At 39.8% G+C, this 17,677-nt stretch overlaps 1 protein-coding gene and 1 long non-coding RNA gene across 4 annotated transcripts in view; one reads left to right on the top strand and one right to left on the bottom strand.

The window, feature by feature from the left end:
• Positions 1 to 1,394: 1,394 nt before the first annotated feature.
• Positions 1,395 to 4,374, bottom strand: LOC145507007 (uncharacterized). Its single transcript, XR_014054499.1, has 3 exons — positions 3,334 to 4,374; positions 1,864 to 1,928; positions 1,395 to 1,558 (listed from the first exon to the last, which is right to left on the bottom strand). It is a non-coding gene; the product is annotated as an uncharacterized LOC145507007 (long non-coding RNA).
• CHIA (chitinase acidic) overlaps positions 3,153 to 17,677 on the top strand; it is a 32,204-nt gene continuing 17,679 nt past the window's right edge. The window contains exons 1-3 of one of the 3 annotated variants that reach the window (XM_081492729.1): positions 12,532 to 12,556; positions 13,965 to 13,994; positions 14,995 to 15,196. In XM_081492729.1, the coding sequence (XP_081348855.1) occupies positions 12,532 to 12,556; positions 13,965 to 13,994; positions 14,995 to 15,196 (257 nt within the window). Of the gene's footprint in view, positions 3,282 to 3,843; positions 4,037 to 12,531; positions 12,557 to 13,964; positions 13,995 to 14,994; positions 15,197 to 17,677 lie in introns of those variants that run through there. The other 2 variants (XM_081492731.1, XM_081492730.1) reach the window with 2 other exon arrangements.

Here is a 17,677-nt window from a genome sequence, read left to right as displayed (position 1 = left end):
TTTGTTGTGTGGCATAAATCTACAACCACTTATTTTATTCTCTGACAACACTTTCTATTTTTCAAGTAACTGCTTTTGTTAGCAATAAGCTATATACAATTTAAGTGACTATATAATGAAAAATTAAGTACTGAATTTCCATATTCCATGAAAGTCGAGATGAACGTATAACTTGCGTAAGATGTTAGTTGACATTAACTGTCTACCATAGGGTTGTTGAGTATTGCATGAAAACCAGAGGACACAAATCTGCTGAATAAGCATCACCATATATTTCTAAATTACTAATTAGTTTAAGAGAATTTTACTTAAATTTGACTACTTAACAGAGGTAGTTACTAAAGGTATTTTATATCACTTGGTGAAACATAAAGTGTCAATTTAAATATAAGAACACTTTTCCTATAAGAACAAAAGTACCAAATTCATTTCTCTCTTTTTCTACTGTGTATGTATGTGTGTATGTGTGCACACAATTATAAAAGTAAAACTCTGTTTGCAGAAAAAATTCACAAGCTTTTACACAATACCAAATTTATATTGATGTAGTACAATGCATTATATAGAAAATCAGATAAGTTAATTCTAATAATAGTTGAATTTTTTCACCTAGTTCATGAAATCAAAGTAAAGCTTTTTGTGGTTCATTTCATCATAGGTGAAACATCTGACATTATTGTAAATGCTATTGTAAATTCAATTTAAAAGTTCAACATTAAACATTATTTTTGTGGTGATGAATTTAAATATCAGTGGAAAACAACATTATGTAAGAAAAATAAATTCTTTCTAAATTTAAAAAACCCTACAGAGCAGAAATGTCCTGGGAGTTAGCTGAAGTCACAAATCACTCACTAATGTGTTTTAAAGTGTGACATTCTATCGTTCAAGATAAAAGTTATAAAATTTTCAAATATTTTTATATGCAAAGAGTAACTGATCTATAACTTTTTGGACAATGCTGATGTTGAGTCAAGAAAATATACATCAGTGTGGCAGTACAAGCTTCCTCTCTTTGCTGCCTATTTTCTGTTTGATTTTAGAAATGTTTGGACCATTAAAGAATTACTTCTTAATTAATTCAAAGTGTTCCACAGTGGCACTGAACTTTAAAAAAATTTGTATGTCTTCTACATTTTGGTTGCATTTTATTCCCAATTGGTTATAAATGTTTTATCAAAGTATTTAATGGAGAAGCTCTAAACTATTTTAATGTTTGAAGTTTTCATAAGTTAATATTATCAAAAAAGAATTTTGCAAATAAGAAGACTCTGAAAGAGGCACTGAACAAATTAAACAAGAAATGTTCAAATGTTATATAACATGCAATTTTGAAATTTTAAAATTTTGAGACATTTCAATTTGTAAGGAAGACCATTTTGATAGAGTTACTATTTTTAGTATGATTTTTAATTGGATATATTTATTGCTAATTAGATTAGAAAGAAACTGAAGAGGTGTACAATCTTGCATCTAAGTTTGAGGAAACATCATTCGAAGGAGTCATGAAGATATTTGTTGAAGAAATCTTCTGTGGATGGATGCAAAAAGATAGCATCTGTGAAAATATTAGCATTATAGTATTAAAACATTTTAATAGAAAAAAACGGAATTGAGAATATCCCCCACTGAGAATATCCCCATTTAGCAGGCTTCCTAGATGGCTCAGTGGTAAAGAATCCACTGCCAATGCAGGAGGTGCAAGAGACACAAGTTTGATCCCTGGGTAGGGAGGATCCCTTGGAAATGGAAACCCACTCCAATATTTTTGACTGGAAAATTCCATGGACAGAGGCACCTGGTGGGCTATAGTCCATGGGATCACAGAGTTGGACACGACTGAGTGACTGAGTACACACATACCCATTTAGCAGAATTTCCTCTGAGCATCTGTAAGGAGAGTTTTCCTCAATTAAAAATTTTCTGGCCTACAAAGAAAAATCAGTAGAGTTATTATGGACTGAATTGTATCACTCCAAAATGCATATGTTGAAGTGTTAACCCTAAGTACCTCAGACTGTGACTGTACTTGGAGATAAGGCCCTTAAAGAGGTAACTGAGGTAAAACAAGGTCATTAGGGTTACCCCTAATCCAGCATGACTGGTTTCCTTATGAAAGATTAGGACACACACACAGAGACAAACAGAGGGAAGACCATGTGAAGACACGCAGAGAAGACGGGCATCTATAAACCAAAGAGACAGGCCTCAGAAGAAGCCAACCCAGCAGATACCTTGAGCTCAGACTTCCAGCCTCTAGAACTATGAGGAAATAAATTTCTGTTGTATAAGCCACCTAGACTGTAGCATTTTGTTGTGGCAGCCCTAGCAATCTCACACCAAAGGTATCAACATCTTTGAAATGATTAACCATGAAAAGCAATTTTAAAGATTTCAAGCAACATTATAAAAAATAATAAAACCATACTGAAAAATCTTTATTCTTCAGAAAAATGCCAGTAACACTTTACTTAGAAATATGGCTAAGAAATTGATTGATGTTTGTGAATATATAGCAAGAATAATTATTTGAAATTTTAAATATTTACTATGCATATATATTCACTTTTTAGAAAAAAAATCTTTGCGAATAGTTTTAACAGAACTATTTAAGTTCATCTGTATAGCAAAACACTAAGCAAAAGTAAACGTTTCAAAAATTACATGTTTCTTTTTTTAATAGGCATTACAATTTTATTAATTTTTATTGGAGTATAGTTGCTTTTAAAAATTATGTATTTCTAATGCCCCTTTCACTCTCAAGCATGTCTGGGTTTGGATGATAAATTATGTGAAAGGACTCAGAATTGTTGATCAAATATTCCATTGTAAACTGAATGTCCTTATAAGTTTGCAGAAAAGAAGATCCCAGATGTACAAAGAGTGGGGACCCAGTCATTTTGTAAACGAACTAAAAAAGGAAAACTTGAACTTAATTTTTTGTGGATCTGACATATTTCACAGCAATTACAGCACCTCTGGCCCAGAGATCCCCATCCCTCTGTGATCCCTGTGGCTTGCACTTTAGCCTTCTGTACATGTGTCTGGATTGCTGTCTTTATCCGGAGAGTCCACACACCCCGTGGCTCCTTATCTCATTGCCCTGGCTCTGCCAGGAAGTCACCCTCGGTATTCCCCCCAGAACTCTCTCCAAGTCCCTTCCTGCTGCTTTATTTATTTAACCAACATTTACATAGCACTCTATGAACAGGCCCGGTCCTCAGCACTCTAATCAACATCAAGTCGCCGGATTTCCGTGAGGACCCCCTGCGGTAGTCATGGTAATTATTCCCACTTTACAGGAAGCCGGCACAACGAGGCTGAGAGACTTGCCTAAGGTCAAACGGCCGGAAAATGCTTTTCAAAGCTGGCGGCGTGGCTCAGATGTCCGTGATCTTAGCCCACACTCTGCAGCCCTTTGGCCCAACCACACCCTGAGGCCACTCTTCATCCCAGCCCAGGCTACAATCTTTGATCACACTCAGACCTGAGGGGGAAAGCGAAGTGAAGAGGTCAGGGGGTTAGCTCTCGGTGTTTTAGGACCTGGTCCCCTGACTTCAGCACACCCCTTCCAGGAATCTGAAGTCATCACGCTGCGCCTGACTGTCTGATCGCCCTCGAGCGGGGAAAGGACCTCCAAGCGGGAGCCGGGGTGGTTCGGAGTAAAATGACAGGTGGTGACCCAACCGCGCTGCCCCAGGCGACCGGGCGGAGCAGTCGGTTGCCCAAGCTGTGTTGCGGAGAACCACCACCCCCAGCTCCTGCAAGGAAGGATCTACCCCGCGCGCCCGGCCGGGAAAGCGGCCGCCCCTCTTCCCCCTCACTCCCGCCCTCCCTTCCCCACCCTGGCCCCTGGGCGTTGGAGCCCAGCCGGAGCGACCCCAAGTGGCTTCCTGGCGAGCGCACTTGCAGGCACCTCGGCGCTCTCTCCTTTCTTCTACCTGTGTCGCACCCTACATCTTCCATCACTCCGCTTTCGAAGGCCGAGGGGTGTGGAGGTGGAGGCGCGCAGAGCAGAGGGGCCAAAATCTCTTAGGTTTGTGGACTGAAAATAGATGTACCACTTGAGAGTTGTGAATTAAGTTTTATTTGGGGCAAAATGAGGACTGCAGCCCGGGAGGCAGCAACTCAGATAGCTGAGAGACTGTTCCAAAGCGTCAGTGGAGGAAAGTCAATATATTAGGTTTTGGTGAAGGGGGAGTTCAATACCATGAAGCACTCAATTTACAAAAGGTTTTTTGTTAGTGTGAGGGTCTGATGTCACCATGAAGGGATTTAGTGCTTCTCTAGATATGAGGAGATGCAAGGATTGAGATAATAAAATCTGTTCCTAAAAACATCCAACTATCTAAAGACCTGTCCCACCAGATTCCCTGGAGCACAGAGGGCCTCACTCCACCCTGAACTCCCTCAGAGGTTGTTGAAGGTCAACAGCTATAGCAGCATGGGGTTCAATCTTCCTAGAGGCAGATGGCAAATTCCTTTGTTGTTCAGTCATTGGCAATGCTCTTGGTAAGTGCCAATTTGTAGTTGACCGGTTGAAGAAGAAAGTCTGTTTGCTGTCATGGCTGGCCTGGACTGGACGTGAAGGGTGGGGGAACCCAGTGAGGAAATCCCCATCCCTGTTCCCAGAAGGAGACAAGTGACAGCGCGTGGGAAGTGTCAGTGATTTACATCTCCTGCCCTTCACAGTTCTCCCAGCTACCTGCGCTCTTCATCCACACCCACAGACTGGGTGATCCAGTGCTAAAGATCGGCAGTTCCTGACCACCCCCCCCCCCCGCCCCCAAACCTCCATAGGGGCATCCTGTGTTGGCTTGAGCTGTCAAGGTCAGACTCCAAAGGTGGATTCTTGGCTGGAGGGAGCATCCTGTCCTGGGTCCTGCCCTGGGAAAATCACCAGGGAAGTGAGGACCCCCTCAGCTGCAGGGCCCCTGGACTCCTAAGGCTGCTTGGTGCTGGCTGCTGGGGTTCCCTTTCAACCAGTCGATCTGGGCCACCACAGACTAGCCGGAGGCAGCCGCCACCATTTCCAGCAACAAGAAACAGGTGGGCCACGCCCTGGCTGGAAAGAAAGAAAGTAAAGTTGCTCAGTCATGTCCAACTCTTTGCAACCCTATGGACTATAGCCTACTAGGCTCCTCTGTCCATGGAATTTTCCAGGCAAGAGTACTGGAGTGGGTTGCCATTGGAGTGGGTTGCCATTTCCTTCTCCAGGGGATCTTCCCGACCCAGGGATTGAACCCAAGTCTCCCACATTGCAGGCAAACACTTTACCATCTGAGCCACCAGGGAAGGTTTCTTTAAAAACCTCCTGGCTAGAAGCTCTGAGAACCCAGATGGAAGGCAGAAAGTCTATTGGACCAGGTGCTCAGACCTTGCCCATTATTCCTGCCCATGGATGCTCACCTGCCCCACTCTTGTTCTGCTGTCTCTAGTTGCTCCCTCCATCACCAGTGTTTTTTTTTTAAATCAGTATCAGTGTTATCATTTGGATCTGACAAGTGACTGTTCCAATCAGCTGCCGTGTCTCACAAAACATGCTCTGAAGAACACCAGTGGTTTGCAAACGGATAATATAAACAGAACACATTTGGGGAAATGTATCCTATATTCATACTATGTGTAGGCCACAGATTTGATTCTACATTTCTAGCAGCCAGTAAAAAATAGAAAAAGAAATTAGTTACACAATATATAATGTCTGAAAGATCAGAACAAACTAATAAGACAAGCCCAACTATTTTAGATTCTAAGAACAAAAACAGACTTCTCCCTAGGATTTTCATAAAAAGAACACTGTCTAACGACGGGAAGATAAACATCCTCCCAGTAAACACAAGGCCTATTTTATAGACATTTGCCTCCTATAGCATCCCTCAAAAGAAGGGGAGGGCCTAAGTTGAAAATGCAATCAATCAGAGCCAACCAATAGCAAGCCTATAACATAAGAGCCAAACCTGGCCTTTCTGCTGGGCTCTCTGGAGATGGGCTGTCCAAAATAGTAGCCATGAGTCACAGGTGACTACTCAGCACTTGAAATGTGGCTCATCCAAACTGAAATGTATATTTAAGCTGAAATACATATCAGCTTTGGAAGACTCACTAAAGGAAAAAAAAGTAAAATATCCCAGTAACTTTAATATAATTTTTATAAATGAGTAGTCCCATGATAAAATGATATTATAGATCAGATTAAATAAAATATTATTATCTCAATTCCAGATGTAAATGAAAAGTAATTTTTATTTCAACATTTAATATAACTGTTATTACTGTGAAAAAAAAATATTATTAAATTAACTTTACCTGTTTCTTTTTACTTTTCTAAATGCAGCTATTAAAAATTTTAGAGTTATATATGGGGCTCCCAATATATTTCTATTGAACAGATGCAATATTACCTAGACTATATTCTATATATAATAAATATATAAAAATATATAATATGATATAATTATATATAATATATATGCAGCATTTCCCAGACATATTCAACCAAAGAACTTTTTCATCCTGAACACAACACTCATTGACACAACTCTGAAGGGCGATTGAGGGAACACTGGTCTAAACAATAAGTCTCACAGGACTTACCCTGGTCCTCAAGTCTCTTGTGTGGCTTATAGTTTGACTCTGAAGTCTCTTCTTTTGCTATTTCCTCCAACTAATATCTAAAGCAATATTTTCACCAGATTTCAAGTCTGTATCCCAGACTTAATGAATCAAACCCTTTGAGACTACCCTTTTTATATCAGCTAACTTTTACTGCATGATAAACCTCCCTCAAATATAGTGGCTTATAATAGTGACAATTTTACATGCTACACCATGGATGAACTTTGTGGAGTGAAATAAACCCATCACAAAAAGACAAATACTGTATGATTTCCCTCACAGGAGTTATCTAGAGTAGTCAAAAGCGTGGACACAGAAAGTAGACTATGGTTACAGGGGACTGTGGGGAGGGGGAAATGGGGAGTTTTGTTGAGTTGGTATGGAGTTTCAACTTGGGAAGATGAACATGCTCTAGAGAACTGTTATGTAACAATGTGATTATAGTAAACACTATTGAACCGGATGCTTAAAAATGGTTAAGAGGGTGAATATTACAGCACATGTTTTCTACCACAATTCAAAAAATTTAAATTAAAAAAAAAAACCCAGCAACAATGAATTTAGTTCTCAATTCTATGAATCAATGGTTTGGGCTAGGATGGGCTGGATATTCCTTCTGCTGGTCTTGGCTGAGCTGACATATGCCTCTATGGTGAGCTGACAGTCAGCAGCCTGGCCCTGTTGTTGGGGTTGCCTGGCTATCAGCTAGAGCCAGTAAAGTGACAGGCCACATGTTTCTTGTCTTCCCTCAGGCAAGCCCTGCTCACATGGCAGTCTTAGCATTCTAAGACTGTGAGAGCAAAAATCACATGGCCTCTTCAAAACTACACCAGGAACTCACACAGCATTATCCCTCCAACTGCTTTCTATCAATCAAAGCAAACAGCAAGGCCAAATCAAAGTCTGATCCAAAGAGCTATAAACCAGCGTGGCTATTTTTACAATGGTCCACACTTGTTCTGTAGTCCCATTTTCCAGAATAATCCATTAGTATCTGTTTCTTATAGTTTATATGTACAGAAGCACACTCTTTTATATTTTACTTTTTTCGCTTTCTCAGACATATCATCTGTAGATTAGAGGTATTTAATTTTTTTAGTGTTGAGTTTTTACATTATCACTTTGTTAAGCTTCCCTTGCCCCCATCTTTCCTGAATCTCAGTACTAAATGCAGGATATTCTCAAGATGATCTTATCCAAATACATTTTATTGATTCCCTCTATCTACCTCTGTCCCTTTCCTTTGGAATCTTTAACTCCAGATGCAGAGCTGCTAACTCCTCAAGCTGGGCTCCTTTTTGTTTGGCTCTAATAGTTGGACCCAATTAAATACAGACTGATTTGTCTTATAGAACTTAATTCACCAGACCATAATTTCCCACTTATTTACCTATCTGTACCAATGACAGTGAGCCCTATGTCTTGTTTACTTATATAACTGAGCATCCTCATGGTACCTGGCACAATGTAGGCATTTGTTAGGTCATTATTAAACAGCTAAATGAACATTAATGAATAGTTTGATACAGGTACAGGCCCATGATTTTCACTGTGAGTACAGTATCGCCCTACTAGGTTATAAGGATTGGGAACTGCACCTCCTCCCTTTATTTCTTCCAACTTGTGACTAACCTTTTACTGGAAGAATGCCTTCTTTTAATACGTCTTACCTGGTTTCCCATACGTTCATTCCTATGGCAACATTCTCAGATTTCTGTGTACACGTCTATGAGTACCACCTGTTAGATTCTGTCTCATTATCAGAGTATTTCTTCTTTGGATGTACTTTAAGTGATGGGAACTCTCTGGAAACAAGTATTCCTACATTCCTTATTCCTTCTTGTACACTTGAAAAGCATGATTGTGCAACTGTGGATACAGTGATTTATGTATGCAAATTAGGTCAAATTTATTAATAATCGACTTAGATCTAGACACTTACTGACTTTTCTATGTTCTGTTAAAGTGGAGAGATACTTTAACATCTCACTGTGTGGTTGTGAACTGTCAATTTCTCCTTTCAGTTTTGTCAGTTTATATATGATAGAGATTTTCAATTTTGGTATCTTCTTATTGGATCAGTTATTATAATAATTGACCTAATATTTATTATTATACTAATTAATATTATATAATAACTCATAATTATTATAAAATGTCCTTCTTTATTCTTAAAGACTACTTATTATCTTAAAGTCTACTCTTTCTGATATCAATATAGCTACACCAACTTCCTTTGGCTAGTGTTTACGTTGTATATTTTTCCCATCCTTATACTTCAGTCTTGCTGTATATTTGTGGTATGTGTCTCATAAGCAGCTTACTTTTAAGCAGTTTTAAAACAAGAAAATAAATGAGCAATCTTTGACTTATGCCTAGAGTATTTAGCCCATTTACTTTCACTGTGATTACTGGTATAGCTAAGGTTTGCGTGTGGCTTGCTAAGTCACTTCAGTCGTGTCCAACTCTTTGCAACCCTATGGACTGTAGCCCACCAGGCTCCTCTGTCCATGGGATTCTCCAGGCAAGAATATTGGAGTGGGTTGCCATGCCCTCCTCCAGGGGAGTACGTCAAGTACTGTATATTGTCACCCTGCTTATTTAACTTATTTGCAGTGTGCATCATGTGAAATACCAGTCTGGATGAAGCACAAGCTGGAGTCAAGATTGCCAGGAGAAATATCAATCACCTCAGATATGCAGATGACACCATACATATGGCAGAAAGTGAAGAACTGAAGAGCTTCTTGATGAAAGTGAAAGAGGAGAGCAAAAAAGTTGGCTTAAAACTCAACATTCAGAAAACTAAGATCATGGCATTTGGTCCCATTACTTCATGGAAAATAGATGGGGAAACAGTAGAAACAGTGACAGACTTTATTTATGGGGCTCCAAAATCACTGCAGACGGTGACTGCAACCATGAAATTAAAAAACACTTGCTCCTTGGAAGAAAAGCTATGACCAACCTAGACAGCATATTAAAAACCAGAGACATTACTTTGCCAACAAAGGTCCATCTAGTCAAGGCTATGGTTTTTCCAGTAGTCATGTATGGATGTGAAAGTTGGACTATAAAGAAAGCTGAGCACCAAAGAATTGATGCTTTTGAACTGTGGTGTTGGAGAAGACTCTTGAGAGTCCCCTGGACTGCAAGGAGATCCAACCAATCAATCCTAAAGGAAATGAGTCCTGAATATTCTTTTAAAGGACTGATACTGGAGCTGAAACTCCAGTACTTGGCCACCTGACTCATTGGAAAAGACCCCGATGCTGGGAATGATGGAAGGCAGGAGGAGAAATGGAAGACAGAGGATGAGATGGTTGGATGGCATCACCGACTTGATGGATGTGAGTTTGAGCAAGCTCCGGGAGTTGGTGACGGACAGGAAATCTTGTGTGCTGCAGTCCATGGGGTCACAAAGTATCAGACACAACTGTGTGGCTGAACTGAACTGAACCACATAGAATCTCCTTTCCCAGTTCAACCTAGGACACCAACTCGACCACTTTATATAAGGAAGCAATGCAAAGTAAATATTAAGAGGTTTCCATTGTGGACAACCCTAGCCTTGGTACTGAATCCAGTACCTGGTGCTTAAGATTTGTTTGATCAATTTTCTCATCTATAAAGTTGAGGTGACAGTAATAATCCTTTTATAGGCTAAATAAAATAATGAAGTGGAGACCTCTGATGAACATTAATTGTTTTTCAGTCACACAATATTCATTCTCCGTTCTTTTAGAATTTTATTTTGTGGCCAATCCAGATGGGATTTTGAAGCCAAGTGCCCTGTTCTTTCCTTAAGCAAAGAGTCGCTCAAGCTCAAAGCTACACAATCAGACTATTTCTCCCAAGTCTTGGATTCTTGTGTGGACTGATGCATGAATAAAAAATAAAATTGGAGCTTATTGGTCCTAGGCTCACCTCCTACTTTGCTAACCTAAGAAATGTGATTTTTGCCGTTATCAGTGGCACATCCCATGTTCTTATCTTTGATTCTGTGAGCTTCCTCATATTCTTCTAATATAATGTTTTGTGCTTGCTAGAGTTGGGTTTTTGTTGTTGTTTGTTTGTTTATTTCAGTTGCTAAGTCTTGTCTGACTCTTTTGTGACTCCATGGACTGTAGCCCTCCAGTTTCTTTATCCATGGGATTTCCCAGGCAAGAACACTGGAATGGGTTGCCATTTCCTTCTCTAAGGGATCTTTCTGACCCAGGCATCAAACCAACATCTCTTATGTCTCCTGCATTGGCAGGTGGATTCTTTACCACTAAGCCACTTGGGAAGCCCAAAGTTGGTTTTATTCACTTGAAAAAAATAAATTCTTAACAATATAAACATCAAGCATGATCTCTGGCATATATAGGTGCTTGTAGTGTTTGTTGACATTATTTTTATAACCGAAATCCCTAGCAGCACTTCTACCAAACTTTCTTTGGTTCTATGAGTGAGAACCAAACACCCAGGACCTAATTATCACTGGGTGAATGGATACAATATAGTTTCTAAATGTGATAAAAATAAAAATCAGTCTATATCTACAATATGTCTGCTAAGTTGCTGGCATCCCATGATGGGCACTCATATGTCCACCAACTGCTTTCCAGGTACTGTCATAAGACAGCATCATGGAAGCCAGCACAGGCAGTATGCACTACAGGACATAAGTATTTCAGAGGAAGGAGAGATCATTGAGCTTCAAAGAGAGGATCTGACTTGGGCTTTGAAGAACTGTAATACTGCGGTAGGCAGTGAAGAGAAGGAGAAGATATTACATACCAAGTATGGAAAGACAGTGTGAGCAAAGGCATGCAAAACATGTTGGGGACAAAGAATAGATCATTTTTGCTGAAGCAGAAATTTTTTATAGGATAATAGTAGTGCATAATGTTTAGGAGGGTGGATTGGAATTAATTTTAAACAAAAAATTTTATAAAAAGTCACGATGCAAATATTTCTATTAAAAGAAACTCTTCAATATCATCACTATCATCTCTCCACAGCACAAAATATTTTTGAACGTTTTCTAGATGTAATTTGGAATTGTGGATTAGGGAGTTCTCACTGACCTCCAGAGGGTACATTTTGGGAACCATATGTTCTTAGATAAAATTACTGTATAATCATGACTAAGGTTGCCTCACATCAGGTGGCTCAGAGGTAAAGAATTTGCCTGCCAATAAAGGAGACAGGGGTTCCAAACCCGGGTAGGGAAGATCCCCTGGAGAAGGAACCCACTTCCTTCTGGAAACCCACTCCAGTATTCTTGCCTGGGAAATCCCATGGATGAAAGAGCCTGGTGGACTACAGTCCATGGGGTCACAAAGTGTCGAACATGACTGAGTGACTGAGCACACATGACTAAGATCATTTCAAAGAACAGGTGTGGGTAGAATGTTCATAAAGTAGCACTTAATAAGATGAAAGTTCCTTAGGCACTGATTATACAAATTATATAAGACTAATTCTACAAAAAAAAAAAAAATTTAAGAACAGCTAATACCTTCCAAAGATTTTTAGTGTTTACTTTCCAATAAATACATGCTTTGATGCCAGGCACAAAATGTCCACAGCATAAAAACCTAATCATAATGTTTAAATGGATGCTTATCAGCCCCGAGAACTGCCAAAAAACCTATCAAGTTTGTACTTTTCATGGTGATGGTTTCTACCACTCTGTTAGGAAACATGATAGTTTGTCCTTATTAAGCAGAGGAGGTGGGAGGTGGTGCAGGTTGGAGGGCCATGAGTGGTTGTTTGTAGGGGAGGAGATCTGTTGACTTACTGATAAGCTATATACACATCTGGATTAGATGCTCTCCGCTTGGAAGATATCCTGTGTGATGACCTGGTAGTCAGATGGTATAAAAGGCAAATCCAGGCTCTGCAAGACCAATACTGACAGCAACCATGGCAAAACTTATTCTCGTCACAGGTAAGTCCGTAATTGGAGATGGAGCCTTATTCTTACCTGATTTCTTTTTCTCTCTGGATCTGAAAGGCTTGAAGTAGTCTTCACATATAACTCTACGTTTTTCTGTCTTCTTTCATCATTTCAAATTTCCAAAGGAATCCTGACTTGCACAAGTATGTCTGCTTCTAATTCTCTTCTCAATTGACTATGGAAGCATTTCTATCTTCATTGATGCCACGAGAACAGTCCTGAAAGAAAAGCTAGTTTTCTTCCAATGCTTGTCTTACTCTCCCATCTCTTGTTGGGTTGTTTCCTTTTCTCTATTCATCTTCCTACACCAACTCATTTTAATTGGCATTATTTTTATTTACATGCTTGTGTTTTTGGTCCATCTTTTTCAGAGATGGAAATCAGTAGGAACTGAGATACAGTTATACAAGTTGTGTTTTTTTTATACTGTTTTCAGGATTATTCCTCTTTTATCCCTTATTGTTCTACTATACTGCTGATATATTATAAAAATATCAGAAATTCAATCCTTTAAATGGGTAGATTCAGTACATTATTTAGAGCCATGTAGTATCCACAGCTTATTAGTTGCTCTAGAGCTGAGATTTACAAACTTTTTATAGCTTCAGCTTTTCCAGATGAGATCTCCAATTCAATTTATAAAACAATCAGATCAAAAAAGCTCTGGTAGAAGCCAGGGAATGCCATCTGGTGTCTTGCCTCACAGTTCCTTGTTCTTCTCTTCAGGTTTAAGTGTTCTTAAACTTGGTTTAAATAAATCCCAAGGCTCCCGGAGATACTGAGTTCACTGATTTAGAGGATGTTTTGTATGTGAAGGCTGTATTCATCTGAGTTAAGGACAGTGAAGCATGGATGGGTGTGTAGTCACTGAGTAGAGTAAATTTTGGATAGTTTCAGTAAGTAGATCTTCCATAGATAGTAGACTTCCAACTCTACATTCAGTAATGTTTGTTACTGACATGGAAGTGGAAGAATAGAGAGCCATGCTCATTTTTGACTAAAAGAAAGGAAGTGTAGCTTTTTTGTTTGTGGTTGTTGTTTAGTCGTTAAATTGTATCCTACTCTTTTGCAACTCCATGGACTGTAGCCCACCACACTCCTCGGTCCTTGGGATTTCCCAGGCAAGAATACTGGAGTGGGTTGCCATAACTTCCTCTAGGGGATCTTCCCAACCCAGGGATCAAACCCATGTCACCTGCATTGGCAGGCAAATTCTTTACCATTGAGCACCAGGGAATACCTTTGCCTTCCTTGAAAAACCTACTATTTGGCATAATCCCTGAGTGCCACTTGGGTTGTAAACATCTATGACCCATAGCATGGTACCCAAGGCCTCAGAATTATATTTGGCAAGATATACACAACCTGTTCAGAATTCATGTTGTTTCTTTCTCTCTAGGTTTGGCATTTCTGCTGAATGCTCAGCTAGGTAAGTCATGGACTCTGTATTTTATCCTTGATGGTTTTTCCAGTGGTCATGTATGGATGTGAGAGCTGGACTATAAAGAAAGCTGAGCACAGAAGAATTGATGCTTTTGAACTGTGGTGTTGGAGAGGACTCTTGAGAGTCCCTTGGACTGCAAGGAGATTCAACCAGTCCATCCGAAAGGAGATCAGTCCTGGGTGTTTATTGAAAGGACTGAGGTTGAAGCTGAAACTCCAATACTTTGGCCACCTGATGTGAAGAGCTGATTCATTTGAAAAGACCCTGATGCTGGGAAAGATTGAGGGCAGGAGGAGAAGGGGACAACAGAGGATGAGATGGTTGGATGGCATCACCGACTCGATGGACATGGGTTTGGATGGACTTAAGGAGTTGGTGGTGGACAGGGAGGCCTGGCGTGCTGAGATCCATGGGATTGCAAAGAGTTGGACACGACTGAGTGACTGAACTGAACTGAATCTTTTCCTACCATAAACCTCCAATCTCTGTAAATTATACAAAATGCAATTTTTGTCTGCTTAATGTATTAAATGTTATTTTTTCATATCCCAATATTACTTTTATAAAAAGTATACCAAGAGATAAACTGTACTAGGGAAAAAAACTACTGTCTTCTTCACAAACAGATGGGTTTGATGTACTGGCTGCTACTGCTATCTTCTTCAGCATGACCACCTGAGAGTTATACAGTGGTATTCACTGGGCTTCATAGGAGGACTATTGGGCATCTTTTCTTAAGTGATTCTCTGGCTTAGCAGAGATCACAAAGTGAATCTCTCAAAGTTCAAAATAACCAGCCTCAAGTCAGTGACTGGTTCCCACATTAGAAGCTTTAAACTCATTTGTGAAGGTGTTCCTACTAACCAACTCTGCACAGAGAACAGGTGTCTGAGGCAAAGGGAAGCAAACAGGCAAAGCTAACAATTACAGCACATTTCAGTGGTACCTAACTCAGGCCATTGTTCTTACTTCTCACTATCCTCAGGTTCTACCTACCAGCTGGTATGCTACTTCTCTAACTGGGCCCAGTCCCGTCCAGGCCTAGGAAGCTTCAAGCCTGACAACATCAACCCCTGCCTCTGCACTCACCTGATCTATGCCTTCGCTGGGATGAGTAACAATGAGATCACCACCATTGAAAGGAATGATGTGGCTCACTACAATTCTTTCAATGACCTGAAAAAAAAGTAAGAAAAAGGGGAGATATCTGAGTTAGTAGCTGTCAGGCCAATACTCCCCAGACATTAACTAATGAGCAAACAAGTCATTCTTAAAATGCAATTCAGGTTCAGTGAGTCTCAGGTGGAAACTAAGACACTGTGTTTATAACAAGTTTCCCAGTGATGCCAATGCCTCTTGTCCAGGAAGTGAACTTCAAGTATTGAGGCTGTAGACAACATAGAACATTGCCTGCTTTAGCTAGTATTAAAAAATTAGCTCTGTTTCTTCCTTCCTTTCTCTATCAATATCTATTTTTTTAATTGTTCCTTTCAAGGCAGGATTTTGTTTTTTTTATTTAATTGGAGGCCAATTACTTTACAATATTGTGGTGGTTTTTGCCATACATTCACATGAATCAGCCATGGGTGTACATGTGTTCCCCATCCTGACCCTTCCCCCCACCTCCCTCCCCATCTCATCCCTCAGGGTCATCCCAGTGCACCATCCCTGAGCACCCTGCCTCATGCATTGAACCTGGACTGGTGATCTATTTCATATATGATAATATACATGTTTCAATGCTATTCTCTCAAATCATCCCACCCTCGCCTTCTCCCTCAGAGTCCAAAAGTCTGTTCTTTACATCTGTGTCTCTTTTGCTGTCTCACATATAGGGTCATCATTACCATCTTTCTAAATTCCATATATATGCATTAATATAGTGTATTGGTGTTTTTCTTTCTGACTTACTTCACTCTGTATAATGGGCTCCAGTTTCATCCAGCTCATTAGAACAGATTCAAATGCATTTTTTAATAGCTGAGTAATATTCCATTGTGTATATGTACCACAGCTTTCTTATCCATTCGTCTGCCACTGGACATCTAGGTTGCTTCCATGTCCTGGCTATTGTAAACAGTGCTGCGATGAACATTAGGGTACACATGTGTCTTTCTTTTTTTTTTTTTAATAAATTTATTTATTTTCATTGGGGGCTAATTACTTTACAATATTGTAGTGGTTTTTGTCATACATCGAAGTGAATCAGCCCTGGGTTTACATGTGTTCCCCATCCTGAACCCCCCTCCCACCTCCCTCCCCATCCCATCCCTCTGGGTCATCCCATTGCCCCAGCCCTGAGCATTCGTCTCGTGCATCGGACCTGGAATGGTGTTCTGTTTCACATATGATAATATACATGTTTTGATGCTATTCTCTCAGAACGTCCCGCCCTCACCTTCTCCCTCAGAGTCCATAAGACTGTTCTGTGCATCTGTGTCTCTTATTCTGTCTCGTATATAGGGTTATCGTTACCATCTTTCAAATTCCATATATATGCATTAGTATACTGTATTGGTGTTTTTCTTTCTGGCTTACTTCACTCTGTATAATGGGCTCCAGTTTCATCCATCTCAATAGAACTGACTCAAATGTATTCTTTTTAATGGCTGAGTAATATTCCATTGTGTATATGTACCACAGCTTCCTTATCCATTCACCTGCTGATGGACATCTAGGTTGCTTCCATGTCCTGGCTTTATAAACAGTGCTGCAATGAACATTGGGGTACACGTGTCTCTTTCAGTTCTGGTTTCCTCAGTGTGTATGCCCAGCAGTGGGATTGCTGGGTCATATGGCAGTTCTGTTCCCAGTTTTTTAAGGAATCTCCACACTGTTCTCCATAGTGCCTGTACTAGTTTGCAATCCCACCAACAGTGTAAGAGGGTTCCGTTTTCTCCACACCCTCTCCAGCATTTATTGCTTGTAGACTTTTGGATAGCAGCCATTCTGACTGGCATGAAATGGTACCTCACTGTGGTTTTGATTTGCATTTCTCTAATAATGAGAGATGTTGAGCATCTTTTCATGTGTTTGTTAGCCATCTGTATGTCTTCTTTGGAGAAATGTCTGTTTAGTTCTTTGACCCATTTTTTGATTGGGTCATTTATTTTTCTGGAATTGAGCTGCAGGAGTTGCTTGTATATTTTTGAGATTAATTGTTTGTCAGTTGCTTCATTTGCTATTATTTTCTCTCATTCTGAAGGCTGTCTTCTCACCTTGCTTATAGTTTCCTTCATTGTGCAAAAGCTTTTAAGTTTAATTAGGTCCCATTTGTTTATTTTCGCTTTTATTTCCATTACTCTGGGAAGTGGGTCATAGAGGATCCTGCTGTGATTTACGTCAGAGTGTTTTGCCTATGTTTTCCTCTAGGAGTTTTATAGTTTCTGGTCTTACATTTAGATCTTTGATCCATTTTGAGTTTATTTTTGTGTATGGTGTTAGGAAGTGTTCTAGTTTCATTCTTTTACAGGTGGTTGACCAGTTTTCCCAGCACCATTTGTTAAAGAGATTGTCTTTTCTCCATCGTACATTCTTGTCTCCTTTGTCAAAGATAAGGTATCCATAGGTGTGTGGACTTATCTCTGGGCTTTCTATTTTGTTCCATTGGTCTATGTTTCTGTCTTTGTGCCAGTACCATACTGTCTTGATGACCAGTTACTTTGTAG

The sequence above is a fragment of the Giraffa tippelskirchi genome, chromosome 5 (assembly GCF_054371585.1).
Source record: "Giraffa tippelskirchi isolate mGirTip1 chromosome 5, T2T-mGirTip1v1.2.pri, whole genome shotgun sequence".
Lineage (NCBI taxonomy): Eukaryota > Metazoa > Chordata > Mammalia > Artiodactyla > Giraffidae > Giraffa > Giraffa tippelskirchi.
The sequence above is the reverse complement of the archived record's forward strand: the minus strand, read 5'-3'. Positions and strand labels throughout refer to the sequence as shown.